Source organism: Tenrec ecaudatus, chromosome 3 (assembly GCF_050624435.1).
Source record: "Tenrec ecaudatus isolate mTenEca1 chromosome 3, mTenEca1.hap1, whole genome shotgun sequence".
NCBI classification, from domain to species: Eukaryota; Metazoa; Chordata; class Mammalia; order Afrosoricida; family Tenrecidae; genus Tenrec; species Tenrec ecaudatus.
In genome coordinates this window covers 172,278,537-172,306,202 of record NC_134532.1, presented here as the reverse complement: position 1 = coordinate 172,306,202, position 27,666 = coordinate 172,278,537, and the positions used below count along the sequence as shown (strand labels likewise).

At 44.2% G+C, this 27,666-nt stretch overlaps 1 protein-coding gene across 1 annotated transcript in view; it reads left to right on the top strand.

The window, feature by feature from the left end:
* Nucleotides 1–27,666, top strand: part of CWH43 (cell wall biogenesis 43 C-terminal homolog) — a 74,122-nt gene that overhangs the window by 5,722 nt on the left and 40,734 nt on the right. The window contains exons 3-6 of the mRNA XM_075544971.1: nt 98–218; nt 1,488–1,642; nt 3,297–3,498; nt 10,864–10,952. Of these exons, the coding sequence (XP_075401086.1) occupies nt 98–218; nt 1,488–1,642; nt 3,297–3,498; nt 10,864–10,952 (567 nt within the window). The remainder of the gene's footprint in view (nt 1–97; nt 219–1,487; nt 1,643–3,296; nt 3,499–10,863; nt 10,953–27,666) is intronic.

Below are 27,666 nucleotides of genomic sequence, written 5' to 3'. Positions count from 1 at the left end.
ACTCTTCCGAGTTTGAAGGTGGTCCTGGCAGTGCTGCCCAGACTCAGAGCATTGAGTGGTGTCAGAAATGCTTCATTCTCCCCTTATCTGTCTGCAGGCAGCTTAGCCTCCTTCCAGGCTCCAAATGCCTGGCTGCGGCTGGTGATCCTCGCCCTGGGTGTGGCTTCCTCACTGATCGTGCAGGCGGTATCATGGTGCTCAGGAAGTGGGCTGCAAAGGTACGGTTTGTGTCTTCTACTCTTATGGACAGACAAGTCCGGCCAGTTACCAAAGCAAAGCATGGATATCAGGAGCCCCAAATCACAGTTCTGAGTTCCATTACTTACCTTCCATCACTCGCTCACTCACTCACTCGTTCACTCAATCACTCATTCACTCACTCAATCACTCACTCAATCACTCACTGCCATTGAGTTGATTCTGACTCATAGTGACCCTATAAGACAGGGTAGAACTGCCCCTGTGAGTTCCTGAGACTGTAACTCTTTACAGGAGTAGAAAGCCTCATCTTTCTCCTGGAGAGAGACTGGTGGGTTCATACAGCCAACCTTGAGGTCAGCAGCCCAATGTGTAGCCCACTGTGCCACCAGGGTTCCCCTACCTTCCGTATGGCCTTTCGAAGGACCTCTGGTGGCCCGGTGGTCAAACACTCAGCTTCCACAAGGAAGGTCAGCAGTTTGAAGCCACCAACTGCTCTATGGAAGCAAGATGTGGTGGTCTGCTTCTGTAGAGTGTCGCCTTGTCGACCCTGTGGGGCAGTTCTGCCCTGTCCTCTAGGATCACTGTGAGTCAGACCCACCCCATGGCAATGGGTTTGAATGAAGGGGTTGATGGCCTTGCAGAAGTTTCCCTTTTCCTTTCCACAGAGTTGGGATGTTGTGTTGGACAGGATTCTCTAGAGAGACAAACCAGATTGCTAGTAACTATATATAAATATATTTATAAGGATAGATATATAATTCAAGAAATAAACCATTAAATAATATACAGATAGATAATACAAGAAATTAACAGTTAAATTTTAAAGCAGTGAGATACTAGCAGTCCTTCAAGTTTTGAGAGCTGCCAGGTACCAGTTTTTTTCTGTAGAGAGAGCTGGGCTATATATACCCAGGCAGCAAACAGCAAGGCAGGTCCTCAACTGTCATCAACTGTCGGTCCCCAGCTCCAGAGATGAACATTCCAATCGTGTGGGCTTAAAGGGACCTCAACTTACAGCGACACAGTCCACAGGCTAGGCATCCCACAGGTAGTGTACCCCTTTAAACTGAGGCACAGAACAACCAAGGTGAGGCTCACCGAGCCATTTATCCCTCTGTCCTTCAGTTAATCCTACTTGTGTTTATCGGCCAGGCTGGCACAATAAACTATAGCAGATGTGAACAATGGCTGTCAACCACAAAAAAGTTTTGAAAATTAAAGTTTTGAGATGAGCTCTGGCTATCCCTGCACATGAAGAGTCCTGAAAAATGCGTTTACACTTACAGGCATTTCCGAATCTGGGGATTCATCCTGGGGCAGATGCTTCTCCTGGTTCTCCGCACATGGTACACGTCTGTCAACCCAGTCTGGAGCCATCCGGTGCCCAACAGGGTGATCCTGACATTAAGTGCCATCGCCACGCTGGATCGGATTTACACAGGCAAGCGCATGCCCACTTGCTTCAGGAATTTGTCTCTGTGGAGAGGTCACCCTCTTGAAAAGAAAATTCAATTGTTTTTATGTATGACGCCTCCATTTCCACCTCCTTTCCCTCTGAAAGGCAAGTGCCCTGCCTGGGGAGCTACTAGCCAAGCAGTAGGCACCTTTACCTTCCTGGGACAGGCCAAGCCCGTTGTCACTGTGGAGTTGACTCTGGCTCAGGGTGAGCCTGTGTGTGTCAGAGTAGGACTGCATGCCATTGGGTTCTCAATGGCTGTCAGAGATTGCCAGGTCTTTCTTCTGCAGTGCTACAGGTGGCTTCCAACCAGCAGTCTTTTGGTTTGTACCCCGGAGGGAGGTTCCCAGACAGACAGAAGGTGAAGGCAGAAGACTCCTCTTCGGCTTGCACGCGGTGGGAGTGAGAGAGAAGGCCCAGCAGGTGCGCTTCAGCTCCGTCGTCCTCTTCTTTGCTCTGGATGGAGTCTTTTGGGATGTCATTCTCCACCAAGATCCACCCCCCCACCCTTGCACAACCTGGCCCAGTATATTTCCAACTCTCAGGGAAATTACCTGTGAGCCAGGGTGGTAGAACTACCTGCTTCCCAGCCCCACCCTGAAGTTCAAAGACAGGTAAGCTCTACATCTGAAACTCTAAAAGAGAACCTGTCCACTCACGTCCCTGCTTTCAGGTCCCTGGCATCAGCTCTCTGGGGCTTACACATACCCAGCTCTGCCTTTTGCTTTCGAGGCTAACCTGAGCCCTCTGGAAAGAAGGGAGAGGTGTTATCAGGTGCCGATTCCCTTGTTCTCCAGCCTTTTGGGGATCCTAGTGAGCCCCTGTTCCTTTGTCAGTGCCCAGAGAAGTAGTGCACATGGGTGGGGTCTAGGGGGAGTTGACTCCCCTGGAACAAAGAGTTTCTAGAACCCGCTTCTGGCCTACTAGGGGGAGACCATGCAGGTAAATGGGCCAGGTAATACTCATGTCAGTATCAGTTATAACATTCAGAACTTGATCTAGTCCCCAAATTCATGTTGTATACTTTATGAACCACTCAGGTCTGGGGGTTGGAGCCTCGGGCAACAGATTTCATAGGTACCACTGGATACAGATCAGGACATCAGATTGTGGATCCAAGTAAGAGAAAATCCTGGACAACCTCTGTCTTTTCTCCATTTATCATGATGTTACCTATCATCCAGTTGTGAGCAGTTTGGTTTTCTTTAGGTTGAGTTGCAGTCCAATGCTGCATTGTGACTCCAGGCTCAGATGGGAGCTCTGTTAGTTTGGGGTACAGAGAGCAGCCTCGTGTACTGGAAATGTTCCATTCAAGTGGAACCATGTTTGTTTCCTGAATGTGCCATGTACTTTTCTGGAAGATACTTTTGCTCAGATGACTAACTTTACATCAAGTCAATAACTTTCATGTTTCCATTTGCCAAATTCCCAAATGGCTTATTCTCCCTAAAGCATCCTGATGGAGCCTGCCTGAGACAGGCTCTCCCACCAAATATTTTTCAGCATGTGTGCTTCCGATCCTTTGATCAGCTGAGCTCCCAAGACCAGGAACCACTTCTCACTTGGTGAAAGGTTGGTCACAGAAACCCAGAGGGTTAGACTTGCACATCCCTGACCCTTTCCCATTTTTCAATTCCAGATGGTGACTGCAGGAAACCCAAGGGCAAGGAGAACGGCGAGGCAGCCAAAGGGCTGGTCTCCAGCGCTGACTGGCCGCTGACAGGAGCTGCCTGGGGCAGCCTCCTGTTCCTCACTCATTGGATATTTGGAGAGGTCTCTCTTGTTTCCAGATGGGCAGTGAGTGGGCATCCACATCCGGGGCCGGATCCTAACCCGTTTGGGTGAGTGTGGTGTTGGGAGCAGTCAGGACCACAGCAATGATGGGCAGAGGAATGGATACCTTCGTTGGGCAGCTTGATCTGTGGCAGTCAGGTATTTCATCTTCCACACGTTAGATCTCATACCGGTGGCTCAAATACCCCAGCGTCACTGCTATAAAGGCACGGCGGCCAGATCTGAACTCCTCTCTTGACAACACAACCTCCTGCCACCACACTCTATTCTTCCGCTGCATTAAATCATTGGAATTGCCAGAACTCACAGGCGAATCACATCATTTGGGGGCTTTCTTAAGGAAGTTAACAGGTTGCCACGAGTCAGGATCAGAAAACAGGAAAGATGCAGTCATTAGTCCACAGGAGCACCTCTCCAGTCCTCAACCTCTCAGCCACTTGGACCCTGGGAAGCTGCCTCCCTGGGCCAGCTCACTGCCCTGCCTCACAGTCTCAGAGTCTCGATGCCATTCCTCTTCTAGCTCATGGCCTCCTGGTCTCGACCTCTGGTCTCGGCCTGGCTCTCCTGCAATGCCCCCTGGTCTCTGTGCCACAGCTTCTGCTCTCTCTGGTCTCAGTTTCCACCACTTCAGGCAGAGATCTTGAACAAGGTCCACTGGTGGCTCTTCCACCAGCGGTCCTGGGATTCTCTGTGTTCCTGCTTCTGAGATGGCTTAGACACGGAGAGGAGTGATTGATGAAGGGATGGTTTCTTCCTCTCAGCCAACCATATCCCCAAGGAAACAAAAAGTGGTGACTTCAGTCGCACCCTCTACTAAGGTGGAGACTCAGAATGTATCTCACCTTAATTCTGTAACAAGAGAACCCCTCCTAAATGGGTTTATAATCACAGGAAGGGAGGCTAGAAATTACAATGCATCACAAAAGGGAATATGGCTGGAAGGGCCCTGTCAATTGACTGTATTCCGTTATTCATGAGCTACAGATTTACGGGGAGCTTGTAGACAACATGGAGTAAGAAGAGAGATCTGGCAAAATGTTTACTTCTGAAAATTAGCCAGTGAGGCCCTGGGGATGACGACAGACTTTCATCTAATACGGTGCTGGAATATGGCCCTCCTAGGGTTGAACCTCCAAATGAACCCACTGCCATCTAGTCTGTTCTGACTCACAGCAACCTTGTAGGACAGAACAGAACTGCCCTTAGGCTTGGCAAGGCCACACATGTTTAAGGAAACAGACTGAAACACTGTCTCCCACTGAGCAGCTGGCAGACTTGAATAGCTAACCTTTTGGTTAGTAGCAGCTAAGCCCTTAAACTCTGTTCCACCAGGGCTTCTTCTTAGGCAGGAATCCAAAAGCTCACTGCTGTTGAATTGATTCTGACTCAAATTTACCTTGAGCTGTTGGTATCAGCCTTTGGTATCAGTTCCTCATTTTTTCACACACTCCCTCCCTCATGAAGCATTAAAGAACTAGAGAAATGTTGTATGCTTCATCGTTGCTACACTGCACTCTGACTGGCTTGTCTCCTCCCCGCAACCCTTCTTTAAGGGGATGTCCAGTTGCCTACAGATGGACTTTGGGTCTCCACTCCACACTCCCCCTGATTCACAATGATATGAGTTTTTTTTCTTTGATGCCTGATAATTCATCTTTTAGACACCTCGTGATTGCATAGGCTGGTATGCTTCTTTCATGTGGGCTTTGTTGCTTCTCAGCTAGGTGGCCACTTGTTTACCTTCAAGCCTTTAAGACCCCAGATGCTATATCTTTTGATAGCTGAGCACCATCAGCTTTCTTCACCACATTTGGTTATGCACCTGCTTGAACACCGGGGTCTGTTTGGGCACCCTCACAGAGTAGAGTGACTCCCTAGGGTTTCTAAATCGAAATCTTTCGGGGAACTATCAGCTTCATTTTTCTGCTATGAAGGGGCTGCTGGTGAGTTTGAACTTCCCACCTTAGGTCGGCAGTCCAGCGTTTAACCCAATGTTGTGCCAGTGCTCTTTTCCTGGTTTGGAAAGCACTCAAACTGCACAATGGCTTCAACCAAGGGTTTTTAGCATACCAGCTATTGAGAAGATGATGCTGGATTGTAGTTAGATACTAGTGAGTTGGTTCTGACTCAGAAGGAACAACAAAGTGAAATGTTGTCCCAACATGCGCCATTCTCACAACTGCGGCTATAGTTTAACCCTTTGTTGCAGCCACCGTGTCAATCCATCTTGTCAGGGTCTTCCTCTTTTTTTGGTGTCCCTCTACATCACCACACGTGATGTGCTTGTCCAGGGACTTGTCTTTCCTGACAAAATATCCAAAGTATGTGAGACAATGTCTCACCATTCTTACCCCTAAGTGCACTCTGGTTGTACTTCTTCCAAGACAGATCTGTTTGCCCTTTTGGAAGCCCATGTTACTTTCAATATTCTTCGCCAGCACCATAATTCAAATGCGTTGATTCTTCTTTGGTTTTCCTTATTCCATGATATGGAATAACTTTACATGGTATGGAATAACTTTATATAAAGCAATAGAAAATACCATTGGATCAGGCACACCTAAGTCTTCAAAGTACCATCCTTGATTTTCCACTTTAAAGAGGTCGTGTGCAGCAGATTTACCCATTGCAATATGCCATTGCATTTCTTGATTATTTCCATAAGCATTGATTGTGAAACAAAGTAAGGCAAAATCTTTGACAACTTGAATCTTTTCTCCATTTAGCATGATGTTGCCTACTCGTTCAGTCATGAAGATTTTGGTTTTCTTGCGTTGTCATCCATACCGATGTCTGCAATCCTTGATCTTCGTCAGCACATGCTTCGTCGGAACATGCCTCACTTTCAGGAAGCAAGGTTGTGCCATCTGCATGTTGCAGGTTGTTGATAAACCTTCGTCCGATCCTAATACCACATTCTCCTTCATACAATCCCGCTTCTCTGATGGTTGGCTCAGCACACAGATTGAATAAGTGTGGTGAGAGGATACAACCCTGACACACACCTTTCTTGACTTTAGATCATGCAGTATTCCCCTGGTTCGGTTCACACAGCAGTCTCTCGATCCATGTACAAGTTCCGCAGGAGCACAGTGAAGTGTTCTGGGATTCCCATTCTTGTTAAGGCGACACATAGTTTGTTATGATCCACACAATCAAATGCCCAGCATTCCCCAAATTATGTTCTGGGAAATGTTAGCACCTTGAAATTGTATAAGTACGAAGCCTTCAAGATCAAATAGCCAGGAGGTCTGGTGGTGTAATGGACTATGCATTAAACTGCTGAGAAAACAGACCATACCTGACCTCACCTGGCTGCTCAGGGGAGACAGGGTCTACATCTCCACAGCTGCCCAAGACTGACTGCCACAGGAAGAGGTCAGTTAGCCCCCCACCTTCCGTCTGCCCTAGCCTGTTCTGACATCAAATGTTCCTCTCCTGCTGTTCTACCACTCGGCTGGCTTCTGTAATCACTTGCACTGGCCACACAGAACTCAAAGAGCAAACTTACAATTATGAAGGCTTATAGGGAAGTCAACAGGTTACCACAAGTCAGGATCATAAACCGTTAAGGTCCACAGCAACACTTCCTCTCAGGCAGTAGCCTCTCAGCCACGTGATCCCTTGGCCTCTGCCTCCTTGGACCAGGGAGCCCACTGGCCCCTCTACCTCACTGCCTCATAGTCTCAGGTCTCGGGGTCCAGCCCCTCTACTCTGTTTCCATGTGGCTCCTTTGCTCTGTCCCATGGTCTCTGTGCCGTGGCCTCTGGTGCCTCTTGTCTGAGTCTGCCACTTTAGGCCAGGATCATAAATGTGCTCTGCGGGTGTTCATCTTCCTTCTGGACCCGGAGCTTCTCTCTGTATGCTTCTGTGATGGCTCTCTCATACACAGGTGCTTGGCAACTAAAATGGACCAAACTGACCCGTCCCCTCTACTTGTGCTTCCCACATCCTATTTGCATGGTCCCGCCCATTTTGTGGGCATTACAAAAACATGGATGGAAGAGTCACAGGAATTTTACTTCACCCCAGCAATTTAATCACACCAGTGGCTCCTTGCAAGAAAGATGAAACTGTCTGCTACCATAAAGCTTTCAAGTCTTGGAAACCCGAAGGGGCAGGTCTACTCTCTCCTATCGGTTGCTGGTTGCTGTGAGGTGGATGGACGCAGTGGCAGGGGAAATACGGCATCTGACTTCCCTCGCAACTGTAGAGGAATCAGTGTGTGCTCTTTTCACTGCAGGGACCATGTTCAGGAAAGAGTGGCTGCACCTCTGGAGCCCAGCATACGAGGCGCTGTGAGGGCGGCACTGGACTGGGCAGCATTTCCTCCTCTGGAGCATTGGGTCCCTATAAGTTGGGATCGACTAGACGACATCGAACAACAACATGCAGGGAAAATCTATATACACATATTACACTGGATGTAGGAGGCACCAGTCTACACAAGTGAAAACTGGTGACTTCATTACAATTTATTTGCACACCGATTCATACAGTTTGTGAAACACCGAAATTAGAATACACTGTGTGTTTGGCTGATTTTGGTTGACATCACAGGTAGGTGATCCACAGGGTGGATTACGTGTGGGGGGACGTCTTGTGTTGGGCGCTGGGCTCTAAAGAGTTCTAGTCCTGATTTCGGGAACAAGTTTCAGTCATTCTCAGACATAGTACAGCTTCCAGGTAGGATCAAAAACGTTGGGAGCAGAAGGTCACCCTGCTTTGGCCAAGTACCTCGGAGCTGTGAAGATTCGTCTTGGTACCAGGGTCTTAATTCCTAAAAGTGGCTTGGTAATCAAAGCTTTATAAGTAGTTTGGGAAAGTCAGCTAAGACAAGTTTCCAGACCCTTTCAAGCAATTCTCTTATCATGCTCTCATCATTAAGAAGTCTTTTGGCCCACTTCACAGAAAAGACAGCTGTGCCAAGCTTTCCTCCACGGGTGTATTTCCTTCACAGCCTCACTTAACCAGAAAGGGAAATTGCCTTCTCAGATTTATGGTTTCTAGCAATGAATATACCCAGATACAGGCTTATCGGGGTTCACAGGCATGGATTCTGAGGCAGGCAGGTGGTTAAAATGGACAATCTAATCCAGAAAGAACTGAGTTAAAATGAATCATGTAGTTTGGATTTTAAAAAGCAGGAAGTGGCGGTACTTTATGAATTTCTCCTTTATACAATGTAGTAGAGCCACTTGGAAATTTCCAAAATTCATTCGAGCATGGATTTTTTTTCCTTATAATTTATTCTTGTCACACTGTTGAGAATATGCACAGCAGAAATACACTGCTCCAAGCCTTTCTCCACAGACCATCAGTGGTCGTGATTACTTCCGACTGGCTGTGCAGCCCTCTCACCCACACCCCCAAATGGCCCCCCTGTTAATGCTCTGCTCCTTAAATTCCCTGCCTAATCTTTTGGGTTGCTGTTGTTAATTGATCCTCTATAGACAGTTCTTAAAAGAGACATTCTTTACTAGTTATGCTACATTTCTGTGTGTGTGTAGAAGACTTCAGGGGCAATAGTTTGGGGAATTTATCCAGATTGCTTGGTTCCCAAAAGTCTAGATTGAGTGAGAATCTGAAATTCTGTCCTTCTTTTACCTCCTTTTGGTAAAAATTCTTCTACAGAACATTCGATGAAGATGTTCAGTAGTGTTAGCCAGGCACCACCCAGCTCTTCTGGCTGCATGAGAATTCTTTTTGAAAACACCTATGAACTTCTTAAGGACCCCTAGTAGCCCTGTGGGTTAGGCGTTGGGCTGCTAACTGAATGACCAGTGGTTCAAAACCACTGTTCTTCCAGAAAGATTTACAATCTCAATAACCGTCTAGTGTTTAAATGAGTCTGAATTAATTTGAAGGGAGTGAGTTGGTATTAACCTCTGAAAAAGTGGTGTTGCTCAGAACCTTCATTGATAAATACTGCATTAGACCATCCTTGCTCACCACATCATACTAAAAATTGCCTTCTTAAAGCCCCTAGATTCCACTTAGTGGAGATAAGTGATCATTGGCACGTTTCCATGCCACAGAGAAGGGAGGGAGGAGGACACGCTGGGTCTGTGCCATGCGTTCGTGCGCCTCCCATCTCCCATCTCAGTCTTGGTAGAGTGCTCTTCTCTTCTGTAGCACCTCCACCTCTGATCGCTGCTGCTTTACTTAGGAGTGTTAGTTACATTTATTGTTAGTCTCTCTCCCACACCCTCTACCCGGGAAAGGGATCTCTGCTCACTTAGGTGTCCTCGACCCTGGGTGGTTTTCAGTGGCCTCCCAGGTGTCCCCATCCCCTGGCTCATGATGACTCAGAACACACCAGAATGAAATACTGTCCAGTCCCATGCCATCCCGGCCACTAGTTGCAGAGCGGGCCATTGGGATTCATTGGGTTTTCATTGACTAATCTTCAAATGTAGATCACCATACTTTTCATCCTAGTCTGTCTCAGTCTGGAAGCTCAGTATCTCAGGGATATGCATTCCCCTGTGTAGTGTCCAGGAAGGCATATGGTGACTCTATGAGGTGCACTGGCTTGAAAGCAGGTTCATAGGGGAGACAAGAGTTCAATTACCAAGCCCCCACTAAACTACCGAGTGCCAGCTCCCCATGGACACAGAGGGGGCTCTCAGAAATATGTGCTGCTGAATTGGAAACTGAATAGAAAAACACCAGAACTGTCCTGTACAATCCTTCCTCACATTCGATTTTCTAGGAACCCACCACGATCTGTAAGCCTGGGAGATAACAGAACAGAGGCCCCAACCCAAAGCCTGCTGGCTGCATGCGACCTCACACAGGTTCCTTTTCGCTCTTTCCCTCAGTATGTTGTGCTGTGGATTTTCACCTTAACATTTTAAAATTGTAGCTATTTAATGAAGGGCAATGTTGTAACTATTAATGCTGATGGAGGATTTCCCTTAAAGTGTAAATTTATGACCCCACCCCAACCCTTTGGCAAATTCAAGACCTTGCCAAAATAAAAGAATAAAATAGCTCAGGGCTTTCTTAAACAAAAGCACACAACTGTGAACTACTGACATGAGCCCCACGAAGGCGGCAATGGGGTGAAAGCAATATTGAGATAGGGGGAAGAAAAGGAAATGAGGCAAGCTCGATAGAAACGGTCTCCTTTTGTCTTTGGCAGCCATTTGAAGTGTCAGATGGCCCATGTGTCTGAGAAAACACAATTACAATGCTTGCCGTGGCCCCAAAAGACTTCAGATATTATCATTCTCGGGCCAGAGTCTTCTTATCCGGAGTGCTGGCTCCAGGCGACGCTCATTATCTTCGTTGTTATTTCACATGCATGTTAATTCTCAGAAGCAGGAGATCAATTTCTGTCTTTAAGATAATAACATGTTCATACTTCTGATACTTTATAGCATGCCTTTATTTTTTTTCTTGGACAGAGGCGCAGTTTTGCTGAGCTGGGCGAGCGGATTGATGCTTTCAGGTTGTTCGTGGTTTCCTGGTACCAGTTTAATCTGGTGGGTTACAGGTATGTGGAGTTTATCTGCGGGAATACATTCCATTCTTGTATTCCAGTCAATGCATGTGCCAAGGTAGCCATACCAATAGGTATTGTGGCCAGGTGGGCTACTAGCAACAGTGGCAGTAATTTAGCCCAGGTATAATCAAAGTCATTGGTGACTGCTGACTCCACTCGCTCGCTCACTCAGTCAGTCACTCACTCACTCGCTCACTCACTCACTCAGTCACTCACTCAACATTGAGATATTGAGTCGATGACTAGTCTTAGCGACTCTCTAGGACAGGGTAGAACTATCTCTTTGGGTTTCTGAGATTCCATCTCTTCACAGGAGTAGAAAGCCTCGTTTTTCTCCCTTGGAGCAGCTGGTGGCTTCAAACTGCTGGCCTCAAGGTTAGCAGCTGCTTCCTTTTACTTCGCTCTCCCCATGAGTATCTGCCACAGCCCTGCACAGCTGGTTTACCTGGAAATTTGAGGAGGACAATGGGAAGTCCACCTGCTACCACACTGCTAGACCCCTTCTCTTCTCCAAGGTTCCTGGTTTCTTTCTTTTGCAGGTATATCCCCTCCATCTTGGAAAGCCCAATTTCCATTTCTCTTGACACATACCACTTTAACGCCCCGTCCCCCGCCCAGAGTTTGGGTCCATGTTTTGCTTATTCACACACTTGGACCACTGGCTCCCAGTCACACCCTTTAGGAACCGAGAAATCTTGGTAAATCCGTTGCGGTCAGGGAAAATCCAGCTCCCCTATGTGCCATGAGGTTTTCGATGCCCCATGACTCCAAGTGGGCATGAGCTTCCAGCTTTTGGGTTAGCACCTTAGGGCCTTCACTGTTTGCACCAATCAGGTTAATCCTGTTTTCTCCTCTCCCTTCACAGAAGGAGCCCTGGTGGCATAGCGGTTACATTTTGGGTTGCTGACTGCAAGGTCAGCAGTTTGAAACTACCAGCTGCTCCTCAGGAGAAAGACAGGGCTTTCTACTCCTGTACGCAGTTATAGTTTCAGCTACTCACAGGACAGGTCTACCCTGCCCTATAGGGTCTATGAGTCAGCGTGGACTTTATGCCAATGAGTTTAGTTTAGTTTTTGTATTTTAATCAGTCTTTGTGAGTATGAGAGAGAAATGTCCTTTTTTCCCCTGTGGGTTGATTATGTAGTCCTCCTTCCCCTCCAAAGGCTGGTATGGTTTTAATCAGTTTTGGTGTTAAACAAAAGTCCTTACTCTGTAAGAGATTAAGTTTTACAGTTTGATTGCTATGTGGATAGATGTCTCATGTAAATTAATTAAGCAGGTGATTCATTCAGAATGTTGTCCTGGATATTTCCCGTGGAGATGTGGCGCTGTCTGCATCAGTAATGGAAGAAGTGGGCTGATACCACTGAAGGACATAAACCCTGGTGGTGTAGTTGGTTACAACACTCTGGCCTGCTAACAGTGAGGTCAGTAGTTCGAACCCACAAGCCAGCCTCTCCTCCGGAGAAAGGTGAACTGTTCTGCTCCTGTAAAGCTTTATAATCTTAGAAACCACAGGGAGCCACTCTACCCTGTCTATAGGGTCACTATGAATCAGAATGGACATGATGGCATGGTTTATTTGGTTTGGTAGGAGCTTCATTGAATTTGTTTGAAAATGAATATATCACCCGAACAGACTGTTAATGAATGTGGTTGTCCACCTGTCCACCCTCCTGGAGCTGCAGCCCTGTTGAGCTGAGCTTTCCCTGCTTGTACACTCTTTGCATTTGAACTACAGGGTTGAAAGTACCATGTTCTGCCAAAAGAACAAACAGATCTCTCTTGGAAACAGTACAGCAGAATACTCCTTCGAGGCAAGGATGGTGAGACTTGGATTCACGTCCTTGGGAACATGCTGTCAGGAGACACTAGTCCCTAGAACAGTGGTCCTCAACCTTCCTCATGCCGTGACCCTTTAATACAGTCCCTCATGTTGTGGTGACCCCCAACCATAACACTATTTTGTTGCTACTTCATAACTGTCATTTTGGTACTGTTATGAATCATAATGTAAACATCTGATATGCAGGATGTATTTTCATTGTTACAAATGGAACAGGTTAAAGCATAGTGATGAATCACAAAGCAATATTAATTATATTTTGTGAAATATTTATTTCTAATGGTAAATAAATGAAATTTTTACTTGTATGTGGGCAGACCCGCCTGGAGATGGATAGAGGAGCGGTGTCTCAGTTCCTAAAACCATCAGAAATATGTGTTTTCCAATGGTCTTAGGCAACCCCCGTGAAAGGGTCGTTCAACCCCCAGGTTGAGAACAGCTGCCCCAGAAGGACATCATACCTAGTAGAGGGCAGCAAAGAGAAGGCTCTCAAAAAGAGGGCTTGACCAATGGCTGCAACAATGGGCTCAGGCATAAGAGTAATTGTGAGGATGGGGCAGGACTGGGCCGTGTTTCATTCTGTGTGCACAGGATTGATACGGGTTCCCAGAACTGACTCAATGGCACCTTGCAGCAGAACCCTTTTTGGAGTTCTGGGTGGTGCAGATAGTTAACACATTTGATTGAAAACTGAGAGATCGGGGGTTTGAGTCCACTCAGAGGTGCCTCTGAAGCGGGGCTTGCTGATTTCCTTCGAAAAATCAGCCTAGGGAAGCCCGATGGAGCACAGTTCTACTGTGACCCACCTGCAGTGGCCATGAGTAAGAATTTCCTGGAGCACGTGTTGGTTAGTTGGTTGTATATTTTTTGATAAACGTCCGTCTGTGGTCTGTGTATGCAGCAGGGACATTCCTCCCACAAGAGAGCGGCCTCACAAGGACTGAAACATGAGGAGTAACAGCCTTGGTAACACTAGTTTGCCGGAGCACAGATAGCTCCCCATCAGTACACATTTTTGAAAGGTAACAGGTGTATCTATACCATACCTTCTCTCACAGAACACAGACACACAATCTTTTCGTTGACCAGGTATGGTAGTTAATCAGCTCCATTTTAAACATAGGGAAGCTGAGCTATGTGGAATATAAACAGAGTCAAAACAGAAAAATTGTGAGCATTAGATGGATACTTACTTTCTCAGATGAGTCAGGTTGTTGTCTTGAGAGTCAGATCTTACACAGTTTGCCTTCTCTCCATAGTGGTAAATATATGAGTTTCAAAGAGCCTTGGAATAGGCAGATATAAGGCTCCTAAGACACATTGCCTTAAATCTGCAGCATAAGACCTCTCTAAAGTGTTGAAAAGCAAGGATGTTACTTTGAGGACTAAGGTATACCTGACCCAAGTCATGATTTCTTCATTTGCCTCATATGCATGTGAAGGTGCACATTGAGTACAGAAGACTGGGTGCATTTGAATGATGGGGCTGGGGAGTATTGAAAGTACCACGGACTGCTACAAGAGCAACAAACCTGTCTTGGAAGAAGAGGCAAGAATGGCAAGAACTCGTCTTACATACTTTGGACATGGTGTCAGGAGAGACCAGTCCCTGGAGAAGGACATCCCACTTGGTCAAGTGGAGGGCCGTGAAACAAGAGGAAGGACGTTGACAAGATGGACTGACACTGTGGCTGCAACAATGAGCTTGAACGTAAGAGCAAGAGCAACGATGGCGCAGAACTGGACGGTGGTGTGTTCTGTTGTACACAGGGTCACTGTCAGTCAGAACCGACTTGACACCCAACAACAGCAAGAGGCTGTTTGCAGTGGAGAGGAAACAGACAAACTAAATAAAAACCAAGCTGACAGCCATCCAGTTCATTCTGACTCAGAGGGACCCTACAGGACTGAGGAGAACTTCCCCTGAGGGTTTCCCAGGCTGAGAAGTATGGAGTAGAAAACCTTGTCTTTCTCCAGCAGAGCAGCTGGTGGTTTCAAACGACTGGCTTTGCTGTTGGCAGCCCAACACACAACCACTACGCCACCAAGGCTCCTGGGGAGAGGAAGGCAAGGTGATCATCATTCGGGAGCTGTCTCCTTCTCTGAGGCCTGCTCTGCTGGAATAAGTTGGAGTCCATACTTAATTACCCTGACTGCTGCCCGCCGTGATTCATCTCTAGAAACCACAACATAAGACAGCATGCCACCAAAGGCAGCCTACTTTCCCACCATACAGAGAGAGCTTGCAGTTTCACCCGGTGGAGACTTAACATAAATTTCATTAGGCAGTGGCCGACAGTTTCATGAAAGCAATGATATGGGAACAATTAAGTTAGTAAAATCAGAGTTCTGGAAAAGAGGTGTAGATGTCCTAAGTGCAGAGAATTGGACCCCAGATACAGTGTGCATCTATTTTAAAAAAATCATTTTACTGGGGGCTCTTACAGCTCTTATAATATTCCATGCATCTATCACATCAAACATTGTTTTCATGTCTTACAGAGATTTCTGTCTCCCTTCACCCACGTTTCTGTTGTTCATTCCCTTGGGGGGTGGGCATTATACATTGATCGTTGTGATTGCTTCCCCCTTCCTCCCCTCCTTCCCCCACCTCCTTCCTACCCTCTTGGTATCGCTAGTGCCATTTCTTTTCCTGAGGGGTTTATCTGACCTGGATTCCGTTTGTCATAAGCTCTTATCTGTACCAGTGTACATGCTCTGGTCTAACTAGAACTGAAAGGAAAGATTGGGGTCATGATAGTGCGGGGTGAGGATGCCTAAAAGTACCAGAGGAATATTGTGTGTTTCATCGGTGCTATACTGAGCCCTGGTTGACAAATCCCTTCCTTGTGAGCCTTCTGTGAGGGAATGTCCTATTGTCTACAGATGGGTTTGGGGTCACTGTTTTGACCGCCCTCATTCTCAACAATGTGTTTTTTTTATTTTGTGTTGGGTCTTCTGGTGCCTGTTACCTGATTCCGTTGACACCTTATGATAGCACAGGCTAGTGTGCTTCTTCCATGTAAGCTTGTTGCTTCTCTGCTAGATGGCTGCTTATTTAACTTCTATCCTTTAAGACCCCAGATGCTTTATCTTTTGATAGCCGGTGTGTTAGTCTGGGTATATTAGAGAAACAAATCCATGGACACACTTAATTGTATAAGAAAAAGATTTATATACAAAAGCATTTGAACATTGAGAAAACATCCCAGCCCAGTCCAGATCAAGTATAAAAGTCTGATATTAGCCCATATGTCCGAAACCAATCTATAAAGTCCTCTTCAGACTGATGAAATGCATGCAATGACGCCGAATGTAGACGATCACAGGCCACTGGGCAGAAAGTCTTTGGTTCCGGTGTCATTGGAAACATCTCAGCGCTGACAGTGGCCTCTCTGACTTCCGAGGTCTGGTCTGGTTGTGTCCATGTGGCTTGTCTTCTGCAATGTCTCCCAGGGAGTACCAGAGAGAGAGAGAGGTGTCTTTTGCCTCCAAGGTGTAAGTACCAGATTTCCCAGAATTCTCAGGAGAAGGTCATGCCCACAAAAATCTCATTGGCTCTCTCCAGATTGACAGCCTAGACTCCTAATCCTAAAATTGACACCAGATTAGGTGACTACCACAGCTGGGCACCATCAGCTTTCTTCACTGTATTTGCTTATGCATTCATTTTGTCTTCAGCAATTGTGTTGGGAGGGTGAGCATCACAGAATGCTAGGTTGATAGAACAAAGTGTTCTTGCATTGAGGGAGGGCTTGAGCAGAGGCCCAAAGCCCATCTACTTCCTCAATGTAGTGCCATATAAATATGTGTACATAGGCCAATACCTCTATTTTTATGAATTAATATATTTGCATAAGTACAAGCCTATGTTTTATACCTCTATCCATAGCTTTGCTTCCTAAATATTTCCTGTTTCTTTTTACCTTTCCCCTGCCCCACCATCATGCTCACCCTTCTTCTGCCTCTTCGTAATTCCTCTCAGCTACATTCCTGTTAATCCAACATCACTGGGATCTCTATGTCCTCTTCGTTGTTGTTTTTAATTCCCTAGTTGTTCCCTTGTCTGTGGTGTTGTTTTATCACTACTCCTTTCCCCCAAAGTCCCCCCAGAACTTTTGGTCCTGTTGCTTTCTCCGCAGGCTTGCTTCCTATGCCTACCTGATATTGGTAGGCAAAACAGCAAAAACAGAGACAAAACAAGAAGAAAACAGAAGATTGAAATAAAAAGAGAAGAAACAAACAAACAAAAAGAAAAAAAGGAAAAGAAAACTAGTTAAAAAAAAACCCAAACTCCACCCCAAGATAAAAGAGCATACATAATTCCAGGTCTGTTCACTGACCTTTATGACTCTCTTCCCACTGGTCCTCAGGGGTTCCAGAACTGACCCTCCTAATCTGAAGCCTATTTTGGGGACTTCTCAGGGGGCTTGTGGATTGGCTTTGCTCCAGTTGCTGATCTGTTATGTTCCCTTCTTGGTTCGCCCCACTGTGGGAGTGGTCAGACCAGACACACTCCGTGCCGTGTGTCCCCAGCATTGTTCTCTGTCGAAGTATGCACCAGCGAGGGGCCATCATGTCTCGAGCTGTTATCAGCACTACAGTACCTCTCTGTGTCTTAGCAGCTCCATGCAAAGATGTCATTCATCTTCAAGGCTCAGTGTGCCAGTGTGGGGTCCAGTCCCTTGCTCTCTCTTTTTTCTTCTTGGTTTGCTTCTGTATGGGCGTGGCAAGTTGTCCCCTCTCCCTAACCTATAGGTTTAGTGTTGTCCTCTGTCTGTAGCACATACTTCTAGGTGAGGGGTCAGTTTGGCTCTGATTAGGGCTGGCCCTGTAGATCTCTCTGTACATGAGTTGCTCCATGTGGTTATGTTTCCCTTAAGGTTTGGTGTGCCATGGTGGGGTCTGCACTCACACTCCCATTTCTGTGGAGAAATAAACAATACCCTCCCCCTGGGTGGATTACTGCCCTGCTCCCCCAGTGCCATCGTCTCCCTCTTTTTTTATTCTCTCCCTATTCTCCCTCCCCACTCCCGCCTTTCCCCTTCTCTGTGTTGGAATGACATGTACATCCTTGGGTTTTTTCTGTCCTCTGCCCAAATGCCTGTACCTCAGCCTGTAAAGTGTGAAACAAGTGGCATTTCCTCTATAGCTATTGCCAAATTGGACTCATGTTTGTCCTTTCGTGACTGGCTAACTTCACTGAGTATGATCTCCCCCAACGCTTCCCATGAGACCATGTGCTTCATACGATCAGCGGTAGAACCTTTTAGTAATGCACACTACTCCATTATGGGCAGTGCCAGAGTTTTCTAATCCACGTGTCTATTGATGGAGATTTAGGTTGTTTCCAATTCTCTGTGACTGTGAATTGTGCCCCAGTAGACATCGGAGTGCAGACGACTGGCCTTGGTGTCTTTCTTACCTCTTCTTGGTATATGCCCAGTAAAGGGATTGCTCAATTTCTATTTGCTTTAAATATCGCTAGATGGATTTCCACAGTGGCTGTACATATCTACACGTCCACCAGCAGTGGAGGAGAGTTCCTATCTTGCCACATCCCCTCCAACATTTGTTGCTCTCTGGTTTTCTGACCTGGGTTGTCCTTAGGGTGTTAGATGGTCTCACATAGGTGTTTTAGTTTGCATTTCTTTGATGGCTAATGATCAAGAGCATTTTCTCACATGTTTATGAGCCATTCGGATCTCCTCCCGGGTGAAACTTCTGTTCAGTCTTTTGCCCATTTCCACAGGGGGTTAACTGCTGTCTTCTTTTTACAGGCTAGGAGGGTGTTGCAGATTTTAGTAATAAACCCTTTGTCTGTAGTGTCATTGCTAAAAATCCTCTCAGTCTGTGGATTTTCTTGTTACTCTCTTGGTGAAGTCTTTTGATGCACACAGGTGTTTTATCCTTAGTATATCCTATTTGTCAATTTCGGCTTCATCTGTGTGTTTACCCTTCCCTATTGCAGTTAGCCTACGTAGTCCCTGTGCCAAGATTCTTGGGTTGGTCCTGATCCCTTTGTTGATGGTCCTGATAGTTTGGGGTTTTATTTCTAGGTCTGTGAGCCACCTTGAATTTGTTCTTGTGCATGGATGAGGTAAGGGTTTTGTTTCATTTTTGTACAGGTGAATATCCATCGTTTCCTGCTCCACCTGTTAAAGAGGGCATCCACCTCCCACTTAATGTTTTGGAGACCTTGTCAAAGATCAGTTGTCTTGTCTATATGCTGATGGTTTTATTTCTGGGTTTTCTATTCTTTTCCATTGGTCTGAGTATCTGTCATTATTCTGGTACCACACTGTTTTTGACCACTGTGGCTGTATAGTCAGTATTAAAGTCAGATAAGGTGAGCCCTCTCACTTTCTTCTTGAAGAGTTCTATGCTGATTCTGGGCTTTCCCCCTCTCCATATGAAATTGGTGGTCAGTTTTTCCAATTCTTTGAAGAAAGTTGGTATTTGAATTGGGATAGCATTATACTTACATAGTGCCTTGGGTAAGATCGACATCTTTAGTACATTGAGTCTTCTGATCCATGAACATGGGACATTCTTCCATTTGTGGAAGTTGCTTTTCATTTCCTGTAGTAGGGTTCTATAGTTTTCTTTGTATAAGTCTTTTTTGTTGTTGTTGTTAGATATATCCCTAGATATTTCAGTTTATTCTTGACTATTATGAAGGGTACTGCTTTCTTGATCTCCTCTTCTGTGATCTTGTCTGATGTATATAGCAAACCAATAGACTTCTTTTTTTTTTTTAATCTTGTATCCCGCCATTCTTCCGTATTCCTCTCTTGTTGCCAGTACTCCTGTTGTGGAGCTTTGGGGGTTTTCAATATATAGAATCATGTAGTCTGTAAATAGTGGTAGTTTTATCTTCTCTCCCAGACAGATACATTTAATCTGCTGCCTTATGTTGTTAGCGAGGGCCTCTAGTATGATGTTGAAAAGAAGTGGGGACAAGGGAAATCCTTTTCTGGTCCCCCTTTTTTGAGAAATTGTGTTAGTCTTTTCTCCGCTGACTATGATGATGGCCATTGGCTTTTTGTAAATAGCTTGTATTAACTTGAGGGATTCCCCTTCCATTACTATCTTCTTAATTGTCTTAATTAGGAATGGGTGTTGGATGATGTCAAATGCTTTTTCTGTATCTATTGATATTATCATGTGATTCTTATCCTTTTTCTGATCAATGTTGCCAATGATATTGATGGACTTTCAAATGTTAAACTATCCCTGCATTCCTGGAATGAATCCCACCTGATCATGATGCATGATATGTTTTATGTACTTTTGTATTCTATTGGCAAATATCTGGTTGAGGAATTTTGCATCTATGTTCATTAGAGGTATTGGTCTATAGTTTTCTATTCCTGTGGGATCCTTGCCCTATTTGGGTATCAAAGTTATATATACTGACTTCGTAGAATGAGTTTGGGAGTTTGCCATCTGTGGCAGTTACATAATCTGGTGTCCACTTGAGACTCTTAAGAGTGAAGGGGTGGAGCTTAGCCTGTCAATCAGGTCGCAGCTTGATGGCCTCATTTGGAGGCACTACAGAGACAAATAGCTTGCTGGAGGCGGGATATGCAGACTCTGTTTTATCTTCCTGTTGTCAAGATACATGAACCTATACTAGAGGCCTGGAGCTGGAGGAGACACATGGAGACCCCTGCCAGGGCTTAGATGCTTCCACATCCACTGGATCCACAAGACTTTCCACCCACTGGCCCACGATCTTCCTGAATCTGGCATCATTGCATGTGTTGCATGAGTCTTAAGAGGTATTTATAGGTTGGTATTGGACATATGGGCTAATATGGGACTTATTGGGCTTGATCTGGACTGGGCTGGGATGTTTGCTTAATATATAATTACTCTTTATATAAAGCTCTTTCTTATAACCATATAAGTGTCTATAAATTTGTTTCTCTAGTCAACCAAGACTAACACACCATCTTTTTCTATGCTCTGGAATAGTTTGTGGGGGATCAGTGTCAGCTTTTCCCTGAATGGTTGGTAGAGTTCTGTGAAGCTGTCTGGTTTAGGAGACTTTTTTGTTGGTAGTTTCTTCATAACCATATCTATTTCTTACTTTGCTATGGGTCTGCTGAGGCTTCTGACCTCTCTCTGGGATAACCTAGGGAGGGATTGTTTTTCCAGGTATTTGTCCATGTCTTCCATCTAGTTGAATTCATTAGATTACAGACTTTCATAGTACTTTGTGATTATCCTTTTCATCTCATTGGGATCTGTTGTGATTTTCCAGGTTTCACCCCTCATCCTGGTTATTGATGTTTGCTCCTTCCTTTCTTTAGTTAGTTTTGCAAGTGGACTGTCAATTCTGTTGATCCTTTCAAAGAACCAGCTTTTGACTGCATCGATTTTTTCCATTGTTCTTGTTTTCTCACTCATTTAACCCTGCCATGATTTTTATTGTTTCTTTTCTTTTGCTATTGGAGGGGTTATTCTGTTGACTCAGTTCTAATTGCTGGAGGTTTTGTGATAGTGTGTCAGTCATGAGACTCTATTCTTTTTTAACATATGCATTAATCACTATCAAACTTCCTCTGTCAAACTTTTGATGTATACCGTAGGTTTTGGTACATTGTATTCTCATCCTCATTAGTTTCTAGAAATTTCCTAATATCCTCTCTAATCTGAGCCAGTACCCATTTATGTTGCAGAAGATCATTATTCATCTTACAGTTGTTTGCTCTTGCTTTTCTGTTTGTCCTTTTGTTGATTTCCAGCTTTATTATGTGGTTGTCTGAGAGAAATATTTGAGTGATCTCTATGTATTTGAATTTAATCAGTCTCAACTTGTATCTCAGCATGTTTTTGAAAATAAGCCATGCACACTTGTGAAAAGGGTGAATATATTTTCATTTGGGTGGAGAGTTCTATAAATGTCTATCAGGTCCAGTTGCCTAATTGTAGTGTTTAGCTCTGTAGCCTCCTTGCTGAGCTTCTTTCCCAGTGATTTATCTTTCTCTGATAGTGGTGTATTAAAGTTTCCTTGTATGATTGTTGAGTCTGTGATTTTTCCCCCATCTTTTGAGTAATCTGATGAATTTCTTGGGTCTTTCATCAGGCACTTATATATTTATTATGCTTACTGTTTCCTAATCTACTGATCCTTTGAACATTACATAGTGCCTGTCCTTGTCTTTTGTTATGGTTTGCACCTCAAGGTCAATTTTGTTGGAGATTAGGATTGCAACCCTGTTTTTTTTAAATCGATATATTTTCCATCAGCCTTTTATTCTTAGTTTAGTTTGTCTGTGAGCTTAAGATGTGTTTCTTTCAGGCAGCAGATTGATGGGTTATGTTTTCTGAGCCAGTCTGCTAACCTTTGGCATTTAATCAGTGAGTTGAAGTCATTGAATTAAGAGTTATTACCACCATCTGTGGATTCATTGCTGTTATCTCGTACCTTTAGTATTGGGTGCTTTCCTATCTTCTTTCCTATCAGTGTGCTTTGTTTATGTGGGAGGCTTCATTCTTGCCTTATTTTCCCTCTGAGGCAATGGTATCTTGGTAATTGTTTTCTGCCCGTTGACTTCTGGATAGAGTTGAGCTATATGGTGATCTCCTGCTCGTGCTTGGTGGCTGTTGGTCTTCTAACCACAGTTAGTTGGTATGTTAGTCTGGGTAGACTGGAGAAACAAATTCATAGATACTTATATGTGTGTAGGAAAGAACTTTATATACAAGACCAACTGACTATTAAGAAAACATTTCAGCCTAGTCCATCAGTCTGGTATTAGCTCATATGTCTGATATCAATCTATAAAGTCCTCTTCAGACTCATGACCCACATGCAATGACACCAAATGCAGGAAGATCACAGACCAGTGGGTGGAAAGGTGTAAAGTCTTATGGATCCAGTGGTGGTGTAAGCATCTCAGTGCTGGCAGGGGTCTCCACATGGCTTCTCCAGCTCAGACACTAGCATAGTTCCATGTGTCTTGTCAGCTGCAATATTTCCCAGGGAGTGATCCCAGAGAGAGAGAGTGAGCCCAAGGAAGAATACATTAGTTACCAGAATCCTCAGGAGATGCCATGCCCACACAGAGGCCTCATTGGCTATGATCTGATTGACAGCTAAACTTAATCCCTTCACTCTGAATCCTCAAATTGACACCAGATTTTGTAACTACCACAGTTGCCAAGGATTTCCATAGGGTTGGGTGTCTTATGGTGTAGTCTGAGTTTTTCCTCGTCTGGGAAGACTCTTACCTCACCATCTATTTTAATAGATAATTTGGAAAGGTAGAGAATTCTCGGGTTAGTGTTTTTTCTTTCAATTTTAGGAAGATGTTATGTGCTGTTAGGTCTGAGAAATTCTTACCTGAACTCCATTGTACGTGACTACCTTTTTTTCTCTTGCTGTTCTTAAAATTTTCTCTTTTTCCTTGAAGTTGAATAATTTAACTATTATGCGCCTTGTGAGATCTTCCTGATGTTTAATCTAGTTGATGCCCTAAATGTATGATTCTCATTCATTAAGTTGGGGAAGTTTGCTTCCAGGAATTCTGTTGTTAATTTAGCGGTAGACTTCTTCATTGTGTCATGTTGTGGAAGACCAATTATTCAAATATTGTACATATTCATAGCATATGTCATTGGTCTCAGGTTTTCTTCTACTTCTTTGATGACCTTGTTTGACTGTGTTTCCCGTTTGTTGAAGTCTGCCCGATGGCCCTCTAGATCTCCAGTATGATTTCTCTACCTCTTCTAGTCTGTTGGTTAGGTCCATTATCTTGTGTTTTGCTTCTGTTACCTCATCCCTCTATGGTGGACTTCATCTCCTCTATCATCATGTCCTTATTCTGCATTGCTTCCCTCATAACCTGTATTACTCCAAGCAGCATTGTGAAGATTTCTTTTTGTTGCAGATCAACATCTGTTTCTTCTAGGGGTGTCATTAGGTTTAGGATTTCTTCCACTGTTGCATTGTTTTTCTTGTTTTCTCATTGAGGGTGTTGAAGTATGTCGCTGTATTCATGTTGTTTTGGAAGAACTGGGTGCCATGTTCCCAGGAGACTGAGGGACCCAGCTCTATCTATGTGTGACTGTTAATGTTGGATTCAGGGACCACCTGCGCCCTAATATTAATGGTGGGTGAAGTGGCTGTGTAGGCGAGGTGCTGTGGTGACTCAGAGGCTGGAGGTAATGGGGGGGCTAAGAGGGTGTACTGAGCCCAATGACTGTAGCTATGCTACTGGGCTGGGTCGGGGCAGGCCTGCAGCATGGGCACTGGTCTAGTATGAACTGTCTGGCCACAATTTGGAGTCTTTTAAAGACTCTCTGTGGAGCCCAAAACTGGTAGAGCCAGGTTTGGGCTTGGACTGTGGTTTCAGCTTTTGGCTTTTCCTGTTTTGTTATGTTGAAATCCTAGGCTGTACCCTGGGGATTAGAGTTCTGTCTGTACTGTTATGCTAATAGTGTGCTAATCGATCAGGACCAGGTTTCTGGCAGTTTACAGTCAAAGTTATGCAAAGGAACACAGCCTGGAATTATAAGATTTTTTTTTAAAACCCACACTGGCAGGTGCAGAGCTGGGGAGATGGGGTATGAGATGGCTGATGTAGTCACTTCTGTAGTCACTTTGTTCCTAACTGGAGAGGGAGGATGCAATGCCCAAGAATACAAGAGCAGGGTGGATAACAGAGAGAGAACTCCAGAGTGAGGTCTTGTGGCTAGTTCTCAGAGACTCTCTGCGGGCCTGGAATTAGGGCCAGCAACTTGGGGAAGTTACTGCATGTTGCCTGTCTCCTATCTTGGCCATAGGAAGCGGTGGTGATGCCATCCTGTTGGATGTGGTGAGGGGTTAGCAGAGCTCACGGGCAGATGAGGTGAACGTAGGGCATTTCAGCAAGTTCTTGAATTGCTCCGTGTGTGAAAATCAGAGGGGAAGGTCTGAACCAGGCCCTAGTACCCTGAATCTATTTTTAGCACCCAGCCTCCCAATATTGGCCTCCCTACCTCTTAATTTTCTGATCTAACAACAGGAGCACTGGGCAGGTGATTCTATCTGGTCACCATCTTGACTCACATGTCCTGTGCATCTAATTTTATTGTATGAAATATGAGTAATTTGAAAACAAACATGCCCGTTATGATAAATATCATGGAGATACTCAGTTACCACTCATTCTGCTTGATACCTTGGGTTATATTAAATACTAAAAAGATTATTTTAATATTTATAAAGTTTTAAGGGTGATGGTTTGGAGGACTGTTTCAAACACAGCCCAGCATGTATACAGTTAAGTGATAAAGGGATTCACATTGTGCATCCTGTGTTATGGCAGGTGTGCCAAAAGGGCGGGAAATTTACATGCACTTGCAGGAAAACCTCAAAGATATGGCAGGTTCCAGTCTAGACCACTGCAATAAAGTGATCATTGCCATAAGGCGAATCACACAGTGCCTTCTGGTCTCTAAGGGCATATACAGTTTTGTTTGCACTTGATTGTAGTCTTAGTGTAGCCATAACTTTTACATGAACTGGGAAACTCAAAACTCTGTGTCTCACTTTACTATGACATTCCCTTCACATCTACACTCCACTGTGGTATATTAAAGGAGCCTTGGTGGTGCTGTGGATTGGGTGTTGCGCTCTCCCTGGAAGGTCTGTGGTTCAAACCCACCATCCGCTCCTCAAGAGAAAGATGAGGTTGACTACTTCTGTGAAGATTTACAGATTCAGAAACCCTATGTGGGGTCTCTGTGAGCCTGAGTCCACTCTATGGAAGTGGGTTTGGTAGCCTTGTAAGTGTGCAATGTATTATGAAGATGTTTGAAATTATTGAGGGAATTATAAAAATGTCTCACAGAGACACTAAGCGAGCACATGTTGTTGGAAAAATGACTTGTCACAGACCTCTACTTTGCTCTAAAATTATGTAGAAGAAAACAATGAACTTTGGAGGTATTCACTCAGGGTACCTAGTGGCTGACAAGACAGAGGGGCTCTCCTGCACCTTTTTGATTTTATATTTTGAATTTATTTTATTTAAAAATACAATTTTTATAGCTCTACAAGCATATAACCTATTTTGAAGTAGAAGCCAAGTGAAAAATAAAAGCAATAGAAATTAAGGGACATTTGAACAGACACTTCTTTTTCCTCCAGACAATTCTCTCTAGGAAAAGATCCGGATGTCAAGTTAAGACCTGTTCTCTTTCATTATTAATCATTGTAAACTAATAAGAAAAATTTCATTTCATGAATAATCAAAATTCCACTTATGTTAAAAATACTTTTCTATATCCACAGGAAAAACTCAGACTTACATGTAACAATTGAGTTTCTATTTAAGCAATTATTTTATTAAAATAACCATTTTTAGGATCTAAGTATTTGGAAATTTCACTCTAAAGTTAAAATCCATGGGTTGTAGAGGACCCTGGAATCCAGTCCTCATAATCTTTGAGTGATACTCATTGTTTTAAATTGTTAGTGTGGTGAAATTCATATAGCAAAACATTTTACATTTCAATACCTTTTACTTATGACGTTCACTGCCTTCATCGTGTTGTATCTTATTGCCTTTGAGCCCATTCCAATGAGTCACAACCATGTAGGACATGGTCGAATTAGTCCAGTGGATTTCTGTGGTTATTGGCAGATATAATCATAAAATCCAGTAGTTCACATCAAAAAGAGTTGTACAATCATCACCAAAATCAGTTTTGGAACATTTTCTTCGTTCTTTTCAAAAAATTATTTATTTTTACCATATCTCATTTTCTTCTCTCTTGTACACATCGTTATTGTCTCCCCACTTCCCCCCACCCTCTCTCGCCATATATAGCTCTTTACAGAGTAGAAAGCCTCATCTCTCTCCCTCAGAGCAGCTGGTGTTTTTCAACCACTGAACTTGTGGTTTACAGTTTATGGAGTAACCACTACACCACGAGGACTCCTTGTATTATATAACTGTCATTATTATTTGTTTCCCGGGTTTTTTCACCACCCTTAATAGAAACTCAGTGCCTTTCATCCTTCAATCTTTCCTTGTTAACCTCTAAAATACTTTCAGTCTCTGTAAATTTTTTCCATTCTAGATAATCCATGCAAGTCTGGTCATAAATAGCTGACCTTTTGTGTCTGACAGATTTCACTCAGGATAACACTTTTAGGTTCACCCATGTCATAACATGTATGGGGAGCTTCAAAAAAATTGTGGAGAAACTCCATTATCTTTTAATTCCATTTTCCCACAAACTTTCTGAAGCCCCCTCACATCAGAAATTCATTTCACTATATGTTTGCATCACATCTCATTTTATCCATTTATCTGTTGGTGACCACTTGAGTTGTCTCTACCTTTTTAAAAACAGTTTTATTGACATATCATTCTCATATCATACACTTTAATAGTTTGGTCACATTAAAAACAGTTGCACAATCATCGCTGCATTCAGTTTCTTCCTTCTTTTACTCATTGTTATTAACTCCCCGTTTCCCTCCAACTTCCCCTCCCATGCCCCCAGTGAGCCATCAGTCTACCTACTGTCTCTTCGATTTACCTAGCCTGGGTTTCATATTCTGGAAAACATTTAAAAAACAATAACAAACAAAATAAACAATAGAAAATCTCCATGGGAAAGAAAAAAGGACAAATTTAAAATTTAGATTTTAACCAAACTAGTTCTCCAACAACCCACTTTCTGTTGCACTTTTCATTGTGACAGGCTGTTCACGTCCCTGATCCATGACCAAAGAGCTTGATCCACGTGCATTTCACCTTCCCTTAAAAGCTGAAACAAAAACCAGAGAACAGCAAATGCTGGGGAGGGCATGAAGAGATTGGAACTCATACACTGCTCATTTTGGGGTCGGCC